The sequence below is a fragment of the Thunnus thynnus genome, chromosome 2 (genome assembly GCF_963924715.1).
Source record: "Thunnus thynnus chromosome 2, fThuThy2.1, whole genome shotgun sequence".
Classification (NCBI taxonomy): domain Eukaryota; kingdom Metazoa; phylum Chordata; class Actinopteri; order Scombriformes; family Scombridae; genus Thunnus; species Thunnus thynnus.
Genome location: NC_089518.1, coordinates 12,716,967 through 12,742,605, shown reverse-complemented (window position 1 = coordinate 12,742,605; position 25,639 = coordinate 12,716,967). Strand labels below are relative to the sequence as shown.

Here is a 25,639-nt window from a genome sequence, read left to right as displayed (position 1 = left end):
AATGTGTTTCACAAATCACACAACATTAAGACTTTTAATTCATATGCTTATTACATATGGATGTAATGTTTGAGTGTCCACATACAAGCAAGAGAAGTTGACATGAGATGACAATGTTTCACATAAAATTAAAAATTTAATGGAAAATAAGTATAGTCTAGATTTTTAAAGATTCTTGGTGCTGTTTGCCTTTTCAGATCAGTTTCGACATAGGACAGAAACTTGTACTGTAACACCATATAGTGTTTGAAATCCTCACTTGGCTGCTCATGGTAGCCACACTATCAGAGTAGAGTAAATAATAAAATGTCACAGACAAATCAAAGTAATACACATCTTGTGAAAACAAGCCACCCATCTGCCTTTTAATCCAGATGTGCAATCAGATGGTTTGGATGCTTTTTCCAGAATATCCTGGGCGCCTTGCTGGTCATGTATTACTACTTGCAGTTTCAAGTTAACACACAACAACCTCCACTCTTTTCCTGGACCTTGTGTTTCATTTAAGTCTTGTGATTTACCTTTCAAGTCATTTGTTCAATGTCAACTTTAAAGCACTTGGTTTATAAGCACCAACTTATCACTGGGGCATACTGTTCTCCATGTTTCTCCAGTTTTATGACTACTAGTCAATACACTGACAGTGTGCAGCAATGTGTTTCTTGGCATCTACCTCCATGTCTGTCATGTTAATTTTGGGAATTATTTGTTGCAGTGGCTGTTTACCATCTGCTGTAGCCGTCAGCTTCTCAAACCTTCTTCTGTTACCGCTGCCATTCTCCTCAGGAACATGTACATCAATATTCATGAGGGCTTTTGCATTTACCATTTAAAGGTTAATTGTAGGAGTGAAATGGGTGGGATAAGAGGATCGTCCACGTGTGCACATTTTCAAGTTGATTGTGATTTATAAAGGGACAAATACATGCATTTATGCATGTGCAGTTTTATAAATCTGATTGTTTGTTGGTGCTCAGGTGTGGCTCCCTTAAGCTCCTCTATATATAGCAGGCAAATTCTCAGGCTGGGAAAGACACTGCCACTCATACCTGTGGTGAGAGTTAATTTGAGGTATTTATTCAGACTATTCTTTCTTTTTACTTGTATGTATTGAGGTCCTGTATATGATTTAGAGGGTTGATTGACTGTCTTAATGTTATAGGCCAGACACTCCCTGGGTAGTTTGTGACTGTAGGATATTGTATCGTCCCAACTGTTTGAATCACCTGCTGTATTTCACAGGATGTTTTATTCATGCAGAGGTGAATGCCTGTTCCTGCCTTAAAGAGAGAGCTGATTGAACCAATTTCATTTCGGCTGAGGTAAAACTTGTAAAATCATCCTTTAACACCGTTTTAGTGGCTCTGGCTTTTGTTTTCTTGTAGCGTTGACTGCTGTTTTGCCTATAAGTTTTATCTTTATGTATTTTATTTCAGTGCTGGTTTCAAGATGGTTTTTGTTTGTTGGTTGTTTTTTAAATATTATTTACTGTGTGTATTTCCCATCTGCCCACCCTAATGTGCGACATTTCTGTGTGTCCTAGGCCAGAGCTTACTCAGGAAGGGGGTCATGGGCCTGTTTGAGCCGGTGCCTAGCCTGCCAATTAGACCACTCCTTGTATTGCATGGTTGAGTTTTGTTTACTGTGCATCTTTATTGTGAGTTTTGTGTTTGCGTGTGTGTGTAATGTCACCATTTGATTGTTGCACTGGTGAAAATAAAGGATCATCATCAATTTACAGAGAATAAAATAAAATAAATATCTAAAACCTTTCCCATGACATTTTTATTGACAATATGATCAGTTTACAACTCTTTGGAGAGTGTGGGAGGAAACTGGAGCACCCAGAGTAAACCCACACAGACACTGGAGAACAGCAAACTCCAGAAGAAGAAGCAGAGAAGGCTGGAAACCAGCAGCATCTTCTGGTTTTGAGGTGTTAAGAGGTAAAGGGGTGAAGGGATGGGGGAGTCGGGATGGTTTGGGGGGTAAGGGGGAAAAGGGACAAGTGGTCTTCCTTCAATTTCTCCTCTTCCCTCTCACATTCCTCCTTCTCTTTCCTCTTCTCTATTTCTTTCTGTGCCTTCTTTTCCTTCTTTCTCATTTTTACCTTCTCCTTGACTGTTTTACCAGTCAGCTCCTGAAAAGACAGCGACAACATATGATTCAGTATTTTCTGTGTCCAAATGTTAAATCTGAAACAGTTAGAATCCAACAGGTTATTATTCAAATCATAATGATCAGCTGGTGTGACGAACCTGAAACTCAGCATTTTTTGGAATCAGGAGCTTGATCTCCTCCTCCATTCGGCTTGCTTTATGGCACCACTCATCTTCCATTTGCTGGCTTTTTTTCTGCAGCTCCTGCACTTTCTCCAAGCTGGCCTCCTTTTCTGCCACCTCCATTGTGAGTCGATCTTCCAGAGCTTTATATTTTGTTCTTCACTCTGTCTCACTCTGGTTAAAGGCAAGTTCTTTTTGGCCTAGCTTCATCATATTCTCTGCTAGAGCCTTCTTTTTGTCTCCTTTTGTGCCAATTAGATTATTCTTTTCAAGCGTGACCTGGCGCACCTTTTTCTCCAGGTTCTCCTGCAGAGTTTTCAGCTCGGTGACGACCCTCCCCCTGTTGAAACAACCGGCTTTCCCACTCTGCATCCAATTCAGTCAGTGTCTTATGGAAGGAACATTTCGGCTCTGTGTTCTCCTTCTCATAGGCTTTTACGAACATCATTCTCCTTCTAGGATGCAGTCACTTGGTTGTACTCTGTCTTTCAGTGGTTTACAACCTCCTCCATCTCAAGGTTCTGGAGATGCAGTGTTTTCTTCAAGGAGTGGACTTCCTCCTTTGCTTTCATTTTCATGTCCATCTCCCTGCGCTGATCCTCAAACTGCTTATCACTGTCTTTTGCAGCCTTCACCATCCCTTCCATATCTTTTCATCTAATTTTAGCAGTTTGATATTTTTGCTCCAAGCTAAGCTCTTTGCTGGCAATCAGCTCCTTTAGAGCAAGATTTTCTGCATCCAGCTGCTTGTTTTCTGTTTTGGGAAGAACTCGTCGCAGGGCCTGCAGGACTCTGCTGGAAGTACGTTGGTGCTCCTGCACCATTCCAGTGGGTCACAGTTTGGACCATGTTGTTGGGCAGAGTCCTCAAGCTGCACTTGTCCAAGTGTCTGAAAGACAAAAATGTACATGCAGGTAAAAATACTGTCTTCTGAGAGAAAATTTAAATGTATATCTAAATATTGCTAACAGGATGTGAGAGATGACTTTAGTTGATCTCATTTGATGCCACAAAAACCCTGAATAATCATTCTCAAATCAGCATGTGCATGCACTGCAGTATATGTAGCATTTCTCATCGCTTTAAAGTCTTCATATGGATCTTAAGCCATAACAACTACATGTAAATGATTTTCATGCAACAAGACACATTTTCTTCCATCAATTCATTATCTCTTTCCATTTAAATTCTCAAAATACTAAGTGTAATTAATCACCTGACAGACACCCGACTCATTCAAAACATTAAATGCATGTGCCAAAGACTTGGTCAAAACAGTTCTTGTTGATTTCAATTGGTCTTTCTTAAAATATTATGACTTTATTCTTGAAACCTCAGGGTTTCTTTATTTAAAGTGGCCCTTCAGTCATAGAAAACACCGTCAGATGAAATAATAATTGAGTTAATTATTAGTATTTCTGTAACACAACACAGAAAGGACATACACACAGAAAGAGGTCCCTTCCTTTAGTAGATAAAAGACACATTAAATTGGATTTACTCATCTCGTCCGAGACTGGTTGGTTAAAAATGACTTTGCAGTTGCAGCGTCAAAATTGCTGCTGTTACTAAGTGTCTGGGATGGCCAACCTCAGCTTCTTAACAATTTTTTGGTTCCATAACAGCATCTGCTCATGTAAAGCTAGATTTGTCCTCTGCTCAGCAGCCTCTAATAGCACATGTCCTTTCATTACCATAATAAAATGCATCCAAGATATTTATGGTAAATAAGAAAACACAGTAGAAATATATAGCACATTATTTGACATATCTTGAACGTTGAGACTTTGGTCTGTGTGGCCTATAAAAGTCATGTCTTCAATTGGAAAATGTTGGAACTTTTTTTGGCCAAATGATTATAGAGACATGATGGAGTGTTTATGATGGTGTGTGAGGAAGGGAAAAAAAAAAAAGAGACTCATATTTTATTAAAGTCTTCCCATTTGTACAAGCTTTATTGCAGTGGTAGGCAAACAGCGGCCCTTGGGCCAAATCTGGCCCTTTAGAAAATATATTTGGCTCCCTAACAAATAATTTGCATAAAAACTTTAACATAATTCACAAATCTACTGTAGGTAGTAAAATAAACAAGGCTCATGTAAATCCCAGTCAGTGTTACTTCTATGCTTTTCTCATAGGAGAGGCTTTAAAACCGTGGTTGCACCGTGCTATTTGAACAGTGCATGCTGTTGAAATTACATCTAATAAACCACCAGAAATGAAATTTTAAATGTGTGAATTCCAATACTGTTTTAATTCCACAACTTTAGCCTGTTCGACAATAACAGATTTATTTTTCACACACACAAATAGTTGGCAGTTGAACAGAAACGGTGTGTTGACAGCAGCACTTTCAGTCAACCATGAATGAAGCAGGCCGCTGTGTGTGGATAACAAAGTATGTCTCTAGTTTCAAAGTGCAACACAGAACATATATTCGTGTTTGAGTCATTTTTAGCCAAATGAGTATTAAAATAAGCTGTTAGCCATCACTTGACATCTGCTCACAGATACAACCCTAAACAGTTATAAATAAAGAAGACCTAAGGGCATGTGTTTCCAATCCTTACAAAACATCCACGATTGAATTGCAGACCCCTGCTTTATTGTATCATACCACTGTATACCAGTGTACCACCTCAGTTACAAACAGGGCACAATAAAAATGAACAAAGAAAAAAGGCTTTGGTTTAAACTGTGCTGGTTAACAGGCCGTCTAATAAAAAAATCCTGAACAAACTGGCCCACGGTTGAACCTGATTGCTGATTATGCATCACAGCTGGATTTCTGCTGATTTCAGCAGTTTGCTGAAGTTAGTTACTGGTGCAGCTCAAAGGAAGAAGAGCTTGTCCGATAGCTGGATGGCCGGCTCTGAGTGCAGGTACTGGCCAGACAGGAAAGCCAGTTTGTGGGCATACTTGCATGGTGCTGGAACACGAATTGTGCCCGGCCAGTTCCAGTACAAATGGCACATCTTGAAAGTCAGCCTGGTGTGAGACGAAGTCAACAATATTAAGTGTTTTTAATATCATGACATAACAGCAACACTTAACAAATGCCCTGCAGTAAATACAGGAAAAAGGTCAGAGATATTTAACTTTTTTTGGCAGTCTGCATTTTGTGATATTCAAAATATTATCTGATAAAAATTCAGATCAAATTTCCATCACAGCTGGTGAAGGTCCACTGGCTGCTGTTTCTCATCAATAATACAGTTTTCTATTAAGCATGCACTCAGCTGCCAGTTAGCTAAAACTAATAAAACCCTGAACTATTTCCTATACTAATTCCTATATTAGAATTTTCATGTGTTCATATTTGATTTTTGTATTAAATATGTGCAGGTCTTTTCCTCTTATTTGAACATTTCCTTGATTTTGCTTTTTCCCCCTATAGTATAAAAAATGTGCAGTAAAAGTATCAGATGCCTTGTTTTTTGTTTAATGCCTGCAGAGATGTCTACTGTCTAGTTGTTTAATCTTGCTTCCTCCATTGACATTTGCTAATCTGAATCTCATAAAAGAATCACTGGCTGCCTTAATAATATTCAATTAAGTTCTACTCAGTGAATAATTTACTGTCCAACTACTTAGTGACTTCAGCTCGTTGTCTGTCTAGTTAATTTACTGATTACTAGTCTGGTATTGATTGACTAGTCAATAAGAGGAAATGTATAACCATCTTGTTAACTTGTTCATTTTACACCAAGAACCTAAAAATCAAATGGCATTAGATTTGACTGAGTTGGAAACATTAATGTTACTTGCTGTGTCATCATCACAGTGTATCCTGAAATAAAGTCTACTCTGCATATTCACCATCTCCAAGTCTGACTACTTCCTTTGCAAATAGCTATGCTTAAGCTGTTCCAGTTTACATTTCTTCATATTAAACATTTCTCAAATTCTAGCAAAATAAAGCATTTACAACATTTTTATAAAATACAGAAATATATGCTTATAATACAGAATGTATAACTGTTTTGATCTAACTAATAAACTCATACCAGATACTGTTTAAATTAATATGGTCATTTTGTGTGTTGACTTTCAATAATATTGTCCAAGTGACAAATATTTTCTCACTGAAAAATATTAAATATTAATATTAGCTGTTTTAAAAAGGGCTGCTCCCCAATTCATGCAGCATACAGTATATAGAATTAACAACACATTGTAAAAGTTTACCAGCACTAGTCAAAATGATATTTGTGGGGAAACAGTATGGGTTGTCATCACTGTACCTTTGCAAATGGTCTGGTGTGAGGTTTGCCGTGTTGTACAGAGAGATGTAGTGTGTGGGAAGTCCACAGCCCTGGCGAATGTGATGCGCCATCAGATAGAAGTCCACCCTGAATGAAAGAAGAACAAAACAAAGCTTCAGTGTTAAAAAGCCACCAGGAGCACGTGTAGGACGCTGTATTGATTAAAACAGAATTGCAAAGATTATACAGATTTCTTTTCAGATCACTACTTGAAGTTTCTGATTAGCAGGTGGATTTGATAGTAGTTCAGCTTTTGTGATCCTGCTAAAACCACATATATACTAACACAATCCTGTGGATTGCCTATTTGCTTTCAAACCACAAGCAAAGTGCATCAGAGTCTGAATGGCAGCTTTCATACCAGCTAAGCGAACAGTACTTAAACACACCAAAGCCAACAAGTTTGTTTTAACTGCATCGAGTATGCTACGTGTGAGAGCACCCTAACTACAACTAGGAGTTTGTCTTCTACCTGTTCAGAAAGAGTTTCTCGCGAGAAATCATCCACTTGGATATACTAAGACTGACCAGTCTTTCTGAGTGAGGGTGTGATCCAGAACAGTTCCAGGTGGAGGTGTGCCGAAGTTGTTTGAAGCCCAGGAATAGAGGGTGGTGCTGATGCGCTTTTGGACAACAATGAAGACCAGCTTGGGCTCGTAGCTGGGGAACGTCTCAAAGCATTTGATCAGCTGTGGAATCTCGTACTGCTCGACCATCTTCAGCTGACCATCTGACACGCCATCCCGATACACCACAATCTTTTCTGGCAAGTTGTGGTTCACCTATACAGAAGAATATGCACACGTATTATGTAAGGCACAAGAAATGAAACATTCATTACAATTCAGTCTCTGTGCTTTTATATGTACATGTGCAGAAGTCAAAACCAATATGGCCTCCGCTCTCATGATATTCTACATATGTTAGGATGAAGTTGGCAAAATAAATATGCTGCCCCTTCCTCCAGGAACAATGCACAGAATGACTTAAAATTGTCAGAGCTGATTACTGTTTGTCAATTTAAGTAGATTCTAAGGGATCTGCAAAATAGTACTCTTGGTCAATGTGGTTGCTGTTAAATTTACTGTATTTACTTGATTTGAGATAGTTTTTGGAAAATCATCTGTTCATGCATATTAAACTGGAATTTGTCTATAGTCTTTAACTGCATATTAACTGAATATTTTGTATACTTGTTTGTAGTGTGTGACAGTTTATTAGTGGTGTAACAGAGCGTAACTGATCTGTACAGATTGCCCCCCCCCCATGATTCAGCATGCATGTGAATCGCAAATTAACTGCAAAATTGAATGTGTGATTGGAGACATAGTAAATAAACTGCTGTGACTACAAGTCATGGACAGACAGCGTGTCATTAACAGGGATTTTGAAGAGCAACAACCAAACCAGCATCTAGCAGGTCTGAAGTGACATCTGCAGGTATGTTTACACACTGTTTAATGTGCTGCAGCTCAGCAGCTAATTAGCTATCTAGCTGCGGTTGAATGGAACAGAGAAGTCATCTGTGATCTTTGGCCAAAAGGGATAGGTGGAGTTGAGGAGGAGGAGGGGGCTGAACTACAGGGCATTTTTGTAATGCATGCTGGTAGTACTGACCTCATAGTACTTCTGCAGTGCAGCCAGTAAGCACACTCTGAAGCCATTGATCAATTCCTCAGTGGGTGTCTGGAAAGTTACTCTGGAGTACCAACGAGTCAGTGAGCTGGAAAGTAACAAGTCCAAAGTGAAAAGCAAATCCGTTTTATTATTATTACTTAACATTTTACCAATGCTGCAAGAGAAAATGTGAAATAATCTGGTTACTGTACATTCTAAAACAAACATTTTTGGCACAAATATGCAGATAGAATGGATGTTCTAATGGATTATCTCCAGATACAACCCAATCTGCTAGTCTCATCATTCAGAAGTGAGTCAAAGCTCTGCACAAGGTAATAATGTGAAAGTTGTACTGGTAAGTAGTAAATGAAATGAACACTAATATTATGCTTTGTGCTTCACATGAATTTAAATTAAATTCTAAATATCTGTTGATAAAATATGTAATCCTGCACTAACCCTGAGTGGGACCAAAACAGGAAATAAAGTTTACCTGTTCACACTTGCAACAAAGCCCATGACAGACTGATGAGACTTGCTGGTGTCATGATGGACGTCAACTCCAACCACCATCAAGTGTTTCTGTTCCAGCAAAATAGAGGTCTATATATAACCCATTACTGCTGTCATGTTATAACCCATTATTACATTTCCATTTTAATATATGGCATTATGTTTAATCAACAGTACCTCGCCTTACAATAGCAAACACATTATGGATCAGAAAAATCACAACTAGACATTTTCCCGCACACTGATCAGCCCACTAGATAAACTGTTGCTCTTATAAGACGAGATAGATACTGACCAGAGGGACACTGACAGTCCACAACTCTCCTCCTAACTTGCTGTTCATCTGCAGGAGAATCTTTTGGGCAATACTCTTCAACTTCTGTTGCTGGGAGATTGTCCGGACATTGATGGCCTAATGACAAATAAGTTAAGTTAGCATTAGATGAAGGAAAGAAAAGACAGAGCATCTACAGCCATACTAGTGGCTCTGTACTTAGGCAGAACTTATGTCAGCATGCTAACATGCTCACTGTGACAATGCTAACATGTTGTATTGTATTTATTGGGACCATGTAGTGTTAAACATAAATGTTAACATTTGATGTACTGCACTAGATTTAGCTTAAAGCTAATTTTCATCTGCAGCCCCTTACAAATAAAACATAACAGCACAATAACAAACAGAACAAAGCAAAAAACACAATTAAAAACACATTATACAAAGCTACATACAACAGCACATCACATACACACACAATGTCAGCTAGAAATGAATAATGTAAGCTTGTAAAAATTCTGAGCAGGTGTGTCTTTACCATGTCCACCATTTTAGTTTAGCATGTTAGCATGCTAACATTAACACTTACTTCATCACTAACGCTAACTTGCAAATCATAAACCAGGATATTGGAAAAATTCAAAGTTTGACCTGATGATGGCACTACATAAGAAAAGTTGAGGGGTCACCAAAGTGATTACTATTCATCCTGAAGAGGACAAATGTCTGTACCAAATTTCATGACCATGGTGCCACAGGAATTATGAGGGGATCATCAAAGTCCGTTAGCTTCATACTTTGAGATACTACAAAATTTACAGCAAGAGTTGTTGAGATATTTCTGGACCAACAGTTCTGTACTATATATTTTTTTCCTCCCTCTCTCCAGCATCCATGCATTAACACTCGTCCCAACATTTCAAACCTGGGAGGGAATGGGGCTTTTAACACAGCAGAGCTTCTTAATGGCACTGTAGAGATCGTCTCTGTTGCCAACCATGATGCACACAACGAGCTGCATGTTGGGCTGTAAACAGATAAGAAATGAAAACCTACACAGGATGGACTTACATGCGCTGTAGGCTTGGTTCAGTGGTGACACACACAGTCAATATTTCAACATGGTCAAAATACTTGTGCAGCTGTTAACATTAACATTTAATTTGCTAAACATCACTGCATCTATTACTAATGACATGTTACATGCTTGAGGCAACCAGGCTAGAAACATTGTCAGTCATTATTTCTGCAGCAACCACTTTTTTCTCTCTCTCACTCTTTTTTTTTTACAGTGTTAAAGATGCTAGCAACTCATTTATTCATTCCTTATGTCATTTATTGACATGGTTTGTTGTTTGTAAATTCATTCAATTCAATATACATCTAATCAGTAATTGATATACAATAATTGGAGGATAAATACTAACAAATGTAGTGTTTGACGCGTTTTATTTACAATGCAAATACTAATTACTATATAACCAATATGCCTCTGAGTGGAGCATCTTTACTTCTGTGCAATTATAATCACATATTAGGACAACATGTGTAGTAGTAGTAGTAGTAGTTTTCATGTCAGCAGAAGTTGATATGCACTAATATTTTAAAAACATGCCAGTACAGAAATACATCCCTCTCTTGAGTACTACTTAAGTTACAAAGTGACAGGCAATGCTACTAATCTAATTTTATGTCATACCTCACTAGTGAGCTGGGAGTGGATGCTCTTGACGTATGTCTCTGTGCGATCGTCCCTCAGCTCGACACGGATGGGTCGCTCCAGTCTTACCCCAATAGGCCCAGCCACCTTGTTAAAGGTGGAAACCAGCTCTTCAGCCTGCTCTGCACAGCGGCGTGGGTAGAAGATGGCCCAGATGTTCAACGGGATCTATGAGTATGATGGGTCAGTCAGGTCAATGCAAGACAACATATAGTTCTAGTCATAAGTTTGGACACATCCTCCCATTCACTTGAATGATAAAGTGTGTCCAGGAGTGTGTAAGAGCAACTCTGGCTGCTGTCACTGCAACCAGAGTTTAGCAATTAAACCTGCAAAGATCACTCAATGCATCAACTGTGATAGAATGTCACAGGCTGGGCAAAATTTCTTCCTTACTTCAACTTTCCCTTTCAATGGTTTTATGTTGTGTTGTAGCTAAATTAAGTTGATCAAAAATGACAAGGCAGCAGCCAAGGTTTCTCTCCAACACTTACAGAGCTGATTGAAGCATCCCTGACAATCTCTCTGGACCAGGATAGATCAGCACCAGTAGCAAAGGATGAAGACTGGAGACAGATGGTTTCAAGGGGCAGAGTTCTACCTTTAATCTGTAACAGAAGAAAGCGATACATAATCAAAATAAAAAGTAGTAGAAGTCAGAAGATTAGGGAGGGATATGGAGAAATGCTGTTAACAGAGACTTCTGATTTGAAAATGTCAGGTGAAGACATGAGGCAGAGGGTCTTTTTATCCCTTTATATTTAAAAACACTTTAACTGTAAACTAACTGAAACTCCATGTAATTGACCTCCTCATTCATAGGCATAACTAAAAAGCCAGTTTTGCAGAGGAGGATATGAGTAGCTCCAATCAAAAAACTTAAATGTGCAGATGACGCAGAGTCTTAAATAAAATATGAGGACACTGATATAAGACTCCATCAAACCTCTTTAGTCCTCAGCTGATGCCCTGCAAAACTGTCTGTACATTCCAGAGCTGCTTAACATTAATAGAAAGCTTTGAATGACCATTTGGAGGACCTGGAAAATAGATCGACTTGGTCTCATCCACATATCTTAAATATGGCTGAGGAATGTGAAGATGAGAGGACCCCACCACACTTGTGTCTGAGAGAAGTCATGCGCTCTGAGGTTTTCACATCTCCCCCCCTGATGGACAGAGCAGATTGCACTCTCTGCCCCAAACCTGCAGCGGGTAAACTGGCGAGGCCGTTGTTTTGTGCTTGCACAGATACCGTTACTGGGACATTTTCTTGAGGTGGGCCAGAGAACACCAGATCACACGGGGGCACGCTCTCAAGAGTTTACCACAACCTGAGTAGTTCTGTATCCGGCCTGTCTCGGCATTAGCTCAATAGTTTAAGGGGAAGAGCCATATGTTTAACTTGTGTGAATGAAGGATTTCACGTCAATGACTTCCAGCTGGCCGATGCAGAATAAAGCAAACAGGTGATGCAAGTTTTTTATCTTGAAAAAATTTATACTTAACTTGAGCCCCAGTTGGAATATGGATGACAACAACTTTATCTTCATTTCACCCACTTTAGGTGTTTGCATATTGCCAGTTAAAAATCTACATTTAAATGTCGATATTTTGACCTTCCTGCCATAACAAACAAAAACCATGATTCCTCAGACACAAAACTGAAATAATTACAACAGGTGGTCATAACATAAACCTATACTATCATTATATAATCTCTAAGAGTCCACTGTTTCTATGTTAAATAACACTGAGGATATAGTATAAGAAAAATGCTGAAACAGGAATACAGAACGGGGAACGACACTTTTAGTTCCTCCTATTTTTGGAACTCTATTCTGACTCTTTTCACATTTTGATGTGTTGTGTAAACTGACAAAACAAATAAATTGTGGCTTCAACTCAGCAAGTACTGACTGTATCGTTAGATTGAGATGAAGGGGTGTGATATTCAACAGATATATCTATCACATTACACTTCTGAGGGGTAAAAACAAACACTGGCCACTTCGCTGTGCTGTCTTGCCCTGTGAAAGCTGTTGTTGCATTAGTCATGAACTACAATAAACTACAGCATACATGGTCAGCTTTACCAGCTCTGCTGCTGGCCTAATGTTTTACTGTTCCCTGTACAAGAAATGAATGACTCTGCAGAAGGACCTCACCACTAGGATGTCTGAACCAATCTCCAGTCCCCATCGGCTGACCTCCTTCAGACTTTCAGGGTTGGTGCTGATGTTCTTCAGAAGCTGCTTTATTGAGTGGGTATGCTGCTCACCACTCACACTGATGTGCATCGTCAGGTCCTACAATATATGGAAAAAAAAAATCTCAGGTATCAACATATATTTCAGTTGTTTTACACATTTTATTCTTAGGCATTATTTACACTTGTCACTTTTGTGTAGTGGTTACAGTAGCTACTAGTGGTCAACCGATTAATTGGGCCGATTTTGAGATAATCGGCATTGGCTGATGCCTACGATCATGAGGCTGATAACCTTGTGAGCGATGATCATGGTTGTGAATTCTTGTGGTAGATAAAAAGCTCCACATTTGACTGCTAGAACCTCCACTAATGTTGAGCAATGTGCAGAGATGATCGCTACATTCATACACCAGTCTTTGTTAATATAAGCACACAGGCCATGATCTCGGGTCTTATTGGACAATGAAGCAATCCTGTCTGACTGGAGAGTGGTTAGCCAGGCTAGCTGGATAGCAGAGTTGTAGATAATCTTGTGCAGCCATGTCTCGGTGAAGATGAGGGCACAGCAGTTTATCGTTTCTCTCCGGGAGGTCAGGAGCAGTTTTGGGTAGTCTAGTTTACTTTGGATTAAGCGGAGGTTGATAAGGAAGACTGATGGGAGAGCTGGTCGACTGGGGTTAGCCTTTAGCCTAGCCTGGATGGCCGCTGCGACCTAGTGTGCTGACATCTTGGTTTAGTTAAGGTTAGGGACCAAAAACAAAGAGATGCTTCTGGGTGCTACTGTGTGCATTGACATTGTTTTTATTTATTTATGCAAGTTCACAAATTTTCATTCTTGCTTAGAAACAAGGAGATGCTGCTCTCTGCTGATAAATGCTGTTAAGTGAACTAAAACTTTATTTTTCATTTATAAGATTTTTTTTTATTTCTATTTTCTTTAAAGTTTAGTTTTTGATCACCTGTAGATATTTAATTAGGTGATACATTTATTTGATCTAAAATAAGAGCACTGCAGACAGAGTGCAGATCTACTTAAGCAAGCGAGACAATGCAGACAATAACATTAGTGTTAAATAAATGGTCATTTAAGTTCAGAAATTGTGTGTCACATTTGTTATTATTAAATTGTTGTATTTTATGAGATGCTAAAAAACAAAACAAACAAACAAACAAAATACAAACCATGATATCAGCCTTACATATCGGCCATCGGCTGCCCTGCTCTCTAAATATCAACACTGTCAACCCATATGGGTCAACCACTGGCAGCTAACCTCTTCTGCTGCTGTGCTTGGAGATGACATTTTGTGATGTCCATACTGACAAAAGACATATTTTCTTTAGCTACATTAACACTTGACAATTACAATCAAAGGTGCTTCTCCAGAGCAGCCTCTTATAGAGAGACATTACAGACACTGGTCAGCAGGAGAATACATCTTCATTCTATATTTTGCCTGCAGCAAGCTAAACTGGGAAAAACAATCATTAAGCATACAAATTTTAAAAATACACATTACAGCAATATGAAGAAGTTAACAATGCCCGAGCACACACATTTTGTTGACATGCATTGACAACATTAGCGTGGAAAAGAGGACCACTTTGAGGGAAATAACATATTGCTGTTGAATGAAATAGAGATTATTCTCAAGCCTGTGCTGTCGTCCTAACATGTTATCAAATATCAACAAGCATAATTTACAAGCTTGCTTTATTGTCTCATTAAGAGTCTCAGATGAAATGATGTAATTTGCGGTCGCCTAGCAAAGGCTGGCACTTCTATTTCTGTGGGTATCACACTTTTCAAAATCAGTTAGCCAGAGAAACATAAATAACTATTTATCTGTATTACCACAATTATCAATAGAGAAATAGATCATCTTTACTTACATTCAATAATTATTGGTATACTTAAAATAGAATAATTATCGCAATTTCAACTGGCACTACATTGATGTCCACTTATGGTAATAATGACAAACTAATGGCATGTCACATCTGATGATGTAAAAGCCATCTTAATTATCTCTGACTGCTGAGTGCTAAATGACAGTGTTGAAAGCTCGGGCTTTGCAGCTGTCAAGCACAACAGCTTCACAGACTGATGAGATGAGCTGCATCACAGAGGCTTTACTCTCAACTTCTTAAATAATAGACTCAAAACATTATTATATGCTTAAAACTGGGACATTCAGACTACTAATTTCCTGCAAATGATCAGTCATTTACACTCAACTACTACGTAGCTTGATGTAAACAAGACTGTTAGAAATGGACGTATGAGACAGCAAAATAACTCAACATGCTGATGGACTTTCTGAGCAGCAAAAAGAAGCAGTCCAATCTGCTGGTTGTTGTTTTATGATTTAATTTAAACAATGCTAATAATCTAGGTTATGATTAAATCAATGCTCTTGGGTTTTTAAATTTTCACTCTTTAAATAGTGATTCTGATATAAAACTAACTCAAGTGTTCAGGCCTAGGGGACAGCCAGTCCTCAAAACCAGAATTAGGACATGGATTTATTTGCAGTTCATCCATTAGTGTCACACAAAGTCTCTCTTTGGTTGCTAGCAGTTATATGTAACAATTATATTTTTACAATATAGTACCTTTTAAAATGATACATATCTTCCTTCACTTTATACAGAACAATTTCTAGTTGTAAAGAAAATGTATGTAATGTGTTGTGCCTCATAGTGTTGAGGTATTAGACCAGCCTAGTAGGACAAGACAGTGTTTCCCCTGTATTCATTCAGCAAAATTATGAGCTTGACTGCTAAAATTTCAGACAATCATTAATATCAACGGGCTACTAATGATTTTCACTCGTACACTGTGTGAGCACAACACCGTGCATTATTGTGGATTTTTTTAGTCATCCTCCCTCTCTTCGTTCTGCAAAGGACATCTATGTGAAAGGTATAAGAGTAGCGTAGCTCTGTTAAGGAATAAGGCAGTGTGTGTGTGTATGTGTGTGTGAATGTGCATGTGTAGTTGCACGAGCGCAAAGGGCGAGCGGCAGAAACATGACGTGAACGCGAGCGGAGCAGAGGAAAAGTTTAGCAGTAAGTTGTCAATCTGGCAGTAAATGTACAGTACAGACTACAGTTTGTCAGTTAATAAATGCTGCAGCTCCTCAAGACAAAGAAAATACTCATCTAGGGGGTTAGCCCCGAAGTTAGCAACAACGTGTTAGCTTAACTTGACTGGGCTCACTTAGGGTGGACCTAAGGTGAACTGACTTTTAAGGTGGACCAGCAATTCTCATTTTAGTGTCAATGTCAGCTGCTCTTTAACAGAGAACGGAGAAATGTCTGGCTGATGAGTCTGTCTTGAGTTTTTCATGCCCCCACATATGACCCCCCCCCCCGCCGCTCCAAGGCAGTCAACCTGGAGGAAACACTGCTAGAACATGGAGCTGGCACATCAAACTTACCTTCATTGCTCTGAAGTCCTTCCTCATTTTCTCAGGGATTCCCGTCATGAAGGAAAGTTCTGGTACTAAAAGGATCTCTCCAGTGATAACTTGCTGCAATAAATGAAAACTGTAACATTAACTACACAATTACATGGTTACTGCTCATGTTTATATGTTTAACATTATTTCCATGTTGTATTATTATGCTTCTGATAGACTGATTTCTTTTTTTAAAAATATGTAACAGGTATTACTGATGTCTGAGTGCAACTTACAGGTGAGAATATGGGACAGCTTGATAAGACGAATCTAATTCTGTTGTGATTATTTTTATTTTGTGTGCATGTTTTAAATCCTGATGTCTTTTAAATTATAGAGGATTCAATACTTATTGTTGCCACAAGGGGGCATTTTGATGCAAGAAATGAGTTTATGTCTTCTGAGTGGTCAACTGTAAAGGGCTACATTTCATCATGTATTTCAAATTACAATTGCAAAACACCTGTGTGTCTCTAGCATTTATGTTAAAATAACTGATGCTGACGAGAGGTTTTACCTTCCCTCCCTGCTTGGACCTCTCCTTTGGCCGATGCATGAGCAGAGGTTGGTCCATCTCTTTGATTGTAATCCCATAGTTCTTGCTGTTGCAATGTGGAAGGCCATTTAATGACAATAATTAACAAATGCTTTAAGTGAAACAACAAAACAAAAACTAATGGCCAAAAATAATGAAGACCACCATTGCTGTTCAAAATAAAACCACCACTGTTTCAATGCCCATATACACAAAACCTGCTGTTCTTTTAATGGTATCACAGTCAGAACAGCCTCACCTGTAGTAGTCCACAAATGTGGTTTTTGTGCCATCCATCAAAGTGAAAGTGTCTCTGGGTGACTTGTTCCACTCAATGGCGTCAATGCGGTAGGTGCGGTTGTTGTAGCGGGTGATGACGATGCTGCCGATGAGTTCTTTGGTGCATTCGTCTTGGAAGTTCTCTTTGCTCTGCTGGTACAGTGTGTTCCTGGCAGAGAGCAGCGGATTAAAGGTCATTGTTTGTCTCTTTAAAACAGTTTTTGTTTAGTTTTGCCATTTGAGTTTAGGTCAAGATTATTCTGTTTATAAATGATCTATAAATGCACTAAGCTTGTTGCATTTATCGCTGCTCTCCAACTCACCTCTTAACTCCAACCACATTTCCCAAAGGAGGGCTATATTCACAGTTCTGTCTCAGAGGACAGACGCACTAAGAAAGTCTCATATCTTGTAGTCTGATATTTAAATATGTATGACTGTATCACAGAATATTACATTTATAGAGCGCCGTGTGGCTTGTGTCTTAGTGTATTCAATGTTTAAACTTGTATGAGCATGTAAGAGTGAGTACCCGTACAGCAGAAATAGAAATTTATCTGCCGACTTGATACATGCTAATACTAACGGTACGTAGTGTGTGCCACTGCTGATTTGCTGTGTGAACTTACATGACATCCAGCACGGAGTCATTCCGCAAGACTTTGTGAGACACATCCACACACAGGTACAGGCCTCCATCTGTGCGTTTGATACAGGTTGCATAGCCCGGCCACACCTGCAGTCTACACAGACAGACAGGACAATAAGTGGACTGAATTCAGCATATTAGCTGGAGACTGACCTCTGATATGAAAATGCAACTCAGTATTTACCGCTGTTTTCCAAGAATGACTGCGCTTTCTGGATCATAATGATTTCGCCCGACCAGCTTCAGTCCAATGATTTTCATGACCCTTGAGAAACAAGAACACTGGGTCACGTCCTGTCATTTGATAATCCTAATACTGACAGATAATAGCAACAGCATGCTTAAAATAATTGGTTACGTTTCTTTACTAAGCACTCTGGATGACTGTATATAAATATGGACGATGCGTCTCTACTTCCTGCCACTATGCAAAAGTGGCTCCCTTTCCGGGAGCGGCCATCTTGCATGTGTGACGTCACTTGGAGCCAGAGTCTGTGCAGTAGAGTCGGAGGTTTGAAAGCAGCTGTCAATCATGTCACCACACCCCCTTTTTATATTTTCAGATAACTAATTAAATACAAACTTATCAGAAAAACGAGGACTTGGACAAACATGAGTGTGATACGAACCTAAAATGACAGAAACCATCTTTGACAATTTGACAATTAATCAAGATCAATTTGGGTTTTGTTGTTTGGCTCATGTCCTATGCACTAACACGGAGGAGGCTGGATTTATGACCTATACTACAGCCAGCCACCAGGAGGCGATCAAGATGTTTTGGCTTCACTTTGAGGGAGCTGTCATGACGTCAATATTTATTTATAGTCAATGGTTAAAACACGACTGACTAAACTGACACACAGCATTGGACAAGCTGAATCTTCATCAAAAGTGAGAAAAAAACCTCCTCCTTAACACCAAATAACAAAAATACGCCCAACTGTATTATATCATGTCATTTTGAACGTATGGAGGGTAACGACAGCATTTTTCTTAGCCTGACAGTTTAAGAAAAATATTGCAGTTATTCTTTGTATCAACAGTGTGGATTTTGTGTGATTTTGTTTAACACCATCTATCTGAATACTGAAAAAAAAAAGAAGTTGCAACTTGATAATTCAACTCAAAACTAATGTGATCAATCTTAGAGCAGCCTTTTTACCTCCTCAGCACCACATTGTAGAACGGGATGCACAGATCAGAGTTGGGAGGCAGAATCTTGGTCATCTGGATTTTGATGTGTATTTCCTCATTATCGGTCCGTCTCAAACTCTTGAGAACAACCACCTGCACATGAATCAAAACATTTTGCAAAACAAGCAAACCAAAAAAAAGGTATCTGGTGTTCAGTACTGTGACAAATTTCCCACTGTACAATTCAAACACAATGAAAAATCAATACATTGAAACTGTCGTTCCTCATAAAAATGAACTTATTACATGTTGTGGGTGCCTTCTAACTCCAAAATCTTTCCTATCCCTGTTACAACACGTCAGCCAATCCGACACACTGAGATACCTACGTCATTCAGCTTAACAGGCAGGTAGAGTATTGAGCCATCAAAAGCCACTACTTCCCCTGTGGTTGAGCGGTGATCTTTCATCATGCCAAAACGCATCGCCATTGACTCGACATTTGGGCTGAAAGATAATATTGGAAATACACATGACTTCTATAAATACATACAGTGCTTTGAGTCCCAATTACCAGTATTGACTGAGAACATTGATTCAACAAATTGCTGCTTTGGAACAGCCTTAAGCATGTCTCCTCTGGGATTTTATTAACAGCTTTTGTTGCTTCAGTGTAAGAAGTTTTTGGTTCTCCATGTTCATTTTTGTTCTGTGTTTAAGATTAAATTAACCATCAACATTAAAACAAATACTTATATTTCATAGGAAAATGTCTAAAATTTCACACATTCCATTATTGCCACCAGTATTTTTTGTTGAATGGCTGCTGAAGAGAGGAAATGCAGTGAATGATAAGTGATACTTACATGAACGTAACATGGTACTGATAAACAGCCTCATTCTTGCAGCGAATGGGGACGTGGTTTGACCCAATAGTTATAGGAGCTCCTTTTGTTCCAGCTTTATTAGGTGGCTCGCTGACCAGAGTAGAATATACATGCACAAAAAGATCATTTTAGCACAACAGCACAAGACACACTATCATCTTGCAAGATGAGTTGTATATCTCTGTAAAGCATGAGTGACACAGCAAGTCGACCTCAAAGAATTAGCATTGATGAAGGCTGACTGATCAAAGGCATTGTGTTGCCTTACATATGTAAAATGCTACTTTAAAAGACCACAAAGACCAGATGAAGGCCAGCTGACAGCCAGCATGCAGATGCTGTATGTTTTATGTAAGAGGAAATATCTCAACTATAATCTGTATTTATAATATCAATATACTACATTAATAACATCATACACTGACAATACAAATTAAGAATGTAACATTTTGATTTGGATAAGTAAAAATAAGTTGGATAAATAATGTTAAGAACAACTCTTAATATGCTAATTAAATTACTGATTTGCCTTAATGAACATCCAAAGAGCTCTCCCTCACCAATTGCCAACAAGCTAAAATGGCCCAACAGCCTCCAACGAGGCTGAACAGCCGCTACACATACCTAACGGTGAGTGAAGGTCAGCTTGGTGTGTCACAACCCAAAGAGGTAAATTAAAGTAGGTAATGTAGAGAAGTACACTTACCGGACTGCCTCCATTTTCAGCTCTACCTTTCCTGGTGCAACAGCAGAAAGCTCCAGCACCTCTTGAGTGGTGGAAACAGGGGGCACGATTCCTACACATTATTTGCATTTAAAAATTTTGTACACTTTCTTCTTTATCACTTATCGGGTTACATATACTATTACAAATCTGGTTTATAAACAAACACTTTTCGGCAAATTATTGCAGAAATTGAAAAGAAATGACAATTTAAAATAAAAATTCTCGTAATAGTATTTTTATGGATAGTTTAACAGTCACAGAGACTAAACAGACTTTGACCTAGCTGAAAGAAACCAAAAGGTTTCACATTTTATCTTTTGAAATGAAGAGTTTGTCATTCTTTTTTGAAGATTTCACACCTGTGGAGGAAGCCTGTGAGTGCAGGGGTGCTTGTGCCTCAGAGGTTGGAGAAACAGTCTCGACATGTCCTGGAGGAAAAGAAGGAAGTAAAGGGCGTCCTCGTCCGAGTCCAAGCTGTGGCATCGCTGCTCTTCCGAGCCCCACCATCATCTGATGGGACAACCCTCGGCCAGGGAAACTGTAACAATTTAAAATCCGTGATAGTCAGTGTTGCATATCAGTTTTTAAATGCTGATAATGATTGCAATACTTCAGTATCAATGACAGTTCTTAAACAATGATGACACACTTGACTGTGAGCATGAGGAAATCCTTTGTACATACTGCATGTCATTGAAAACACCTTATCTACAAAGGCTACAAGTGAAAGCAGCATCTCACAGCTCAACACACAAAGTATGAACTTAACTGTGTAAATCCTACTTTTATGAAGGTTAAAATGTGTAACTGTTTTAGAGAGAACTTTTTGCAGTTTGTGGTACAGTTGAACTGTATTGCTTTATACTGAATAGCATTTCTAGTACTTAATCTCACTGATATAAATGACTCCCAACTAAAGGAGAGAGAGCACGTAAGAAAGCCTGTTAGTGATCACACTGGATCTTGTCACTCCTCTGCCTCCTACCTGCTGCCTCTGCCCATCACCTCTTCAGGTTGGCTAATGCTCTGTGGGCTACTGATGACACCTACTGGGACCCCTTGCTGCTTCACTTCTCCCATATCTCCAGCTGCTCCTCTTCCTGTGACAAAATTGAACAACTCAATTCTTAAGCATTCACAGTGATTTCCTATGGTTTGTATGCATGCTCACATTGATACAAGTTAAACCTGCATTAGAAGTTGATCTGAATGGGTAAATGAGTGTCAGCCCACAGAGGTTTGTGACTCTCCTTTCCTTTCTGTCTTTAATAATGCTATGACCTCTCTAGCTCTTCCACAGAATAGTTATATGTTCCTATTCATGCACCTGCAAACCTTGTGGCACCTGTGTCAGGTGGAGCATGTAACAGAGTTGAAGCAGTTACTCTCAAAGACTTCTCCTTGATGTACTGTAGCTTGGCTTGTACCTTATTTCATCTTTCAAATGAATAAATGTAAATGTCCTCTCAACCTTGAGTTTTACAGGCTGCACTCACAGCCTGCCTTTGGCACAGAGGAACAGATGTCTCTATTTTGGATCATTAACTTAATTTAATGATATATTTAAATGCCATTTAAGCATCTCTCCAAAGGCAGACTTTAATTAAAATATTTGTTAATTATTGGTATTTATGAATTTAATTTATTGTATTTCTGAAATTCCTAATAATGAACGTTGTCAGTGTATCAATTCCCTCTCACACCATGCAGTTTCTTTGTGTCAGGAGAGGGTGCCAAAGCTTTATGCATGATGCCATTTACGGAAGATACTGCATTACTGATATACTAAAGATTACCCTGTAATTGTTTTAAAAAAGAATCAACATACATAAGAAGTTGTCTATAGATGACACACCATCTGTCCTTATCTGACAATGTTAACAGCCACCACTGTCAGATTGTCCACTTATCAATAAATCAATAAAAATGGCACCAGCCTTATTTAATGTTTTTCTCTCTCTAAACACACACCCACTGGTAGCATCCCTCTTCCCCATGAGGTCAGTGAGGGCTCAATGCCCATTCCTCTAAACATGGAGACCAGTGCCCCTTCTTGTCCACTGGTGGGTGTATCAACCTGTAAGCAGACAAAAGCTTCAGCAACTCTTCATGTAGGAAATACGTATTTAGAAAACATGCATGTGGTATGTGTACAGACACATTTCTGGTTCCAACTACCTCTTTTGTTGTCAATGTCGGCGTCTCTTCTGTTGGGTCTCGCGTCATGGTTTCACATGGAGGCGTCGGTCCACACGGAGGCTCCAGACTAGGCAAGATTGTGCCTCTCGCCACTCCTACCTTTGGTTCAGCTGCCGGGAAGAACATTCCTCTGGCTCGGCCAAGTTGTCCATCATCGGGCTGCACCAACAGCCCTCTAGCCCACCCAACTACAGGTTCTGTAATAGGTAGAGTTACTCCTGGTCCTTGTGGGGTATCGCCATGAGTGAGAAAACCTCTGGCTCGTCCTACACTAGGCCCTTCTGTAGAGAGTGGCAGCCCTCTACTACGTCCTACAGCCAGTCCCTCAGACTGTAGTCCGCGTCCGCGTCCCAGCCAAGGAACGCCCGTCATACCGCTGTGGTCAGGAGGCTTGATTGGATCCATTCAGTCAACTTCTAATATTACCAGTTAACAGAAGAGTTAACTGCAGAGGAAAACAGACACAAAGAAAGTTTGTTAAAGTCTCATTAATGGTCTACCACCAAAGGAAACGAGGCACGTCAGAGGTTGTCAGTTGGATTGTAGCTAACAGTTTAAACAGGCCCACACTCAACATAGATGTGATTCACCCAAAAATGGGTCGAAATCTGATTGTCCTGGCCCAGCTCCAACTTACTGACTAAATTGAAACCTATCAGGTAAGCGCTTCTTCAGGCAAACTGTACATGCAGCTAAACAAGTAAACCGAGCACTCAGTGTCTCCATGTATTATCAAAATATGACTAGTTTTACAATATTTTTTATTATTTTATTAGTCTAAATAACCAGGCTGCTCAGTGACCTGGTGGTACCTCTCAGGGCTTCTGGCTCAGTAACATGAGGTGCATCTACTGGTTATGTAAGATGCCCTTTTGTAAATCCTCACTCAGACAGATGGCCTTTTCTGTTCAGGGGATCAACATGTGGAACTCTTTACCCACAGAACTCAACATGGACCATGACTGGGAACATTTTAAACTCAAACTGAAACGCTCTTTAAAGAGGGATCAGTCATGTAGACATGAGCGATGTGGTGCCTGTTGTTTTATGAAATTTTAATGGTATGTTTGAGAGTTGTTTGTGTTTTGTGCTGATTTGTGTGTACTTTGTTGTTGAGTTTCGTGTTGTAATGTGTTTATATGTATTGTTGAGTCTTGAGCAGTTTCATATGTATTTTACTGTTGAGTTTTATATATTTTTCGTTTTTTCCAAGTTCATGCTGTGTCCCAATACAAACAAACAATAACTAAAATAATAAACCTATAAAGACGTTTCTCATTAGGAAAATCTAGATCCACACCAGAGAGAAACTGATGAAAAGCACAAGGAGTCAGATCTCTGCCTACATACAGTATTGCAGCAAAGCATTGCGCCAAAATGCAGTTCACTAAATTAGCCGAATTAATAATGCCCTGGTTATTAATGGAGATAACACAACTCAGGCCTAATGATACCCTATATACAAAAATATTAGTTTAAGACCAGTTTACTGACACCAAGTCATAACTCCTTTACAGCTTGGTGGCAAAATTACGCATATTAGGGTAACATTGGGAATGGTAGTCAATTCAATATGCCGGAAAAGCACTTAAACAAAAGGAACAAATTTACTGATATCTAAGTCAAACCTCCAAAAGAGGTTAGACTTACATATCAAATGAGAAATGTGTTGGGAACAGAAAATTGAAAAAATATTTTGTGAGACCTCGTGTCAAACAAGCTAGCAGTCAAGTTTTCTCAGGTAAATTAATTAGCTGTGTTATCAGACAAATTAGTTAGCTGATGTTATTTATTATCGGGTAAATTCATTAGCCGGTGTTAAGTATTATCAGGTAAATTCACTAGCTGTGTTATCAGGTAAATTAATTAGCCGGTGTTCATTATTATCAGGTAGATTAATTAGCCAGTGTTAACTAGACATACTGGCTCCTTACTTCATCTGGTTGCCTCCTGTTTATACATTTCTCCCCACAACAATTTCGCAAAAAATAATTATTTAGATAACGTTATTCGTCCATTCTTTGACTGGGTAGCTCGGCTATCTTATTCCTTTATTATTCTTCGTCACAATATTAGCTTGTCAGCTAACTAAATTTGCGTTAGTAGCTAGCTTAGCTAACTGAAGCACGTGTTCCAGACACCGACACAATTCGGTCCCGCTCGATGTTAAATACAACCGAAACTCACTTTGAAAACTCAACACTGTTACTCAAGTTGTTGACAAACAATAATAACATAATATAACTCAGTACTTGTAGATGGAGTATGATAACTTACATATTATCGCGGAGTATTTCTCTATCCTGTGGCAAGGTATCCAATACGTCTACGGTCCAACGGACAGATGGGCTGATCAATAATATCTTCCCTCCGATTTCCTTATTGGATGGTCAATACATTCTACAGCAAGGCATTGGTTTACTCAACCTGTCAATCTTTTATTGTCAGTTTACATGTGATTGGGAAATATTGTTTTGTCTCCCTCTGGTGGTCTACACCTGTGTACCTCAAGTGTATCACACCTGAGCCATCTAATCTAATTCAATAGTAATAAATCAGTGCTAAAAGTGTGCAACTGTAGAGTCTATACGATGTGTGGCATAGTGGGAGATCCATATCACTTTGCACGAAACCAGACCCAGCCCAGTTTTGTCATTGTTTATGTGTAGACATAAACAATGCATTGTGTCTGCAGGCAGACTCATGTGGTGCAGTCCATGAGTCTCCCATCAATTAACTAAATAATAATGACATTATTGAATATTGATACCACATACATAATGCAATCAAGCCAAAGCATTGTGCAAAACCAGAGATGAGTTCTTTAACTGAGGGGAACTTTCTTGGTTATTATTTAGTATGGCATGCTTCCT

General features: G+C 39.0%; 2 protein-coding genes across 2 annotated transcripts; both read right to left on the bottom strand.

Annotated features, from left to right (window-relative positions):
* Positions 1–1,038: 1,038 nt before the first annotated feature.
* LOC137192686 (uncharacterized) lies at positions 1,039–4,402 on the bottom strand. The gene is made up of 2 exons (XM_067603567.1): positions 2,259–4,402; positions 1,039–2,140 (listed from the first exon to the last, which is right to left on the bottom strand). The coding sequence occupies exons 1-2, from the start codon at positions 2,403–2,405 to the stop codon at positions 1,940–1,942; spliced, it is 348 nt and encodes a 115-aa protein (XP_067459668.1). The 5' UTR covers positions 2,406–4,402; the 3' UTR covers positions 1,039–1,939.
* Positions 4,403–4,865: 463 nt separating this feature from the next.
* On the bottom strand, positions 4,866–25,204 carry piwil2 (piwi-like RNA-mediated gene silencing 2). The gene is made up of 24 exons (XM_067603555.1): positions 25,044–25,204; positions 22,746–23,211; positions 22,539–22,644; positions 21,553–21,667; positions 20,927–21,105; positions 20,547–20,637; positions 19,820–19,930; positions 19,343–19,460; positions 18,982–19,106; positions 18,001–18,081; positions 17,797–17,910; positions 17,148–17,336; positions 16,871–16,955; positions 16,333–16,425; positions 12,846–12,986; positions 11,172–11,285; positions 10,657–10,845; positions 9,883–9,984; positions 8,976–9,092; positions 8,661–8,749; positions 8,165–8,270; positions 7,076–7,329; positions 6,527–6,634; positions 4,866–5,270 (listed from the first exon to the last, which is right to left on the bottom strand). Exons 2-24 carry the CDS (start codon positions 23,169–23,171, stop codon positions 5,114–5,116), a joined length of 3,210 nt encoding a protein of 1,069 aa, XP_067459656.1. The 5' UTR covers positions 23,172–23,211; positions 25,044–25,204; the 3' UTR covers positions 4,866–5,113.
* Between the last annotated feature and the right edge of the window lie 435 nt (positions 25,205–25,639).

Coding starts and splice junctions, on each gene's coding strand:
- piwil2 (XM_067603555.1), bottom strand. CDS start 23,171: ATGGATCCAATCAAGCCTCCTGACCACAGCGGTATGACGGGCGTTCCT. Junction 16,956..17,147: donor ACATTTGTGGACTACTACAG/GTGAGGCTGTTC, acceptor ACATTGCAACAG/CAAGAACTATGGGATTACAA. Junction 10,846..11,171: donor GGGATGCTTCAATCAGCTCT/GTAAGTGTTGGA, acceptor TCATACTCATAG/ATCCCGTTGAACATCTGGGC.
- LOC137192686 (XM_067603567.1), bottom strand. CDS start 2,405: ATGGAGGTGGCAGAAAAGGAGGCCAGCTTGGAGAAAGTGCAGGAGCTG. Junction 2,141..2,258: donor CAAAAAATGCTGAGTTTCAG/GTTCGTCACACC, acceptor CTGTCTTTTCAG/GAGCTGACTGGTAAAACAGT.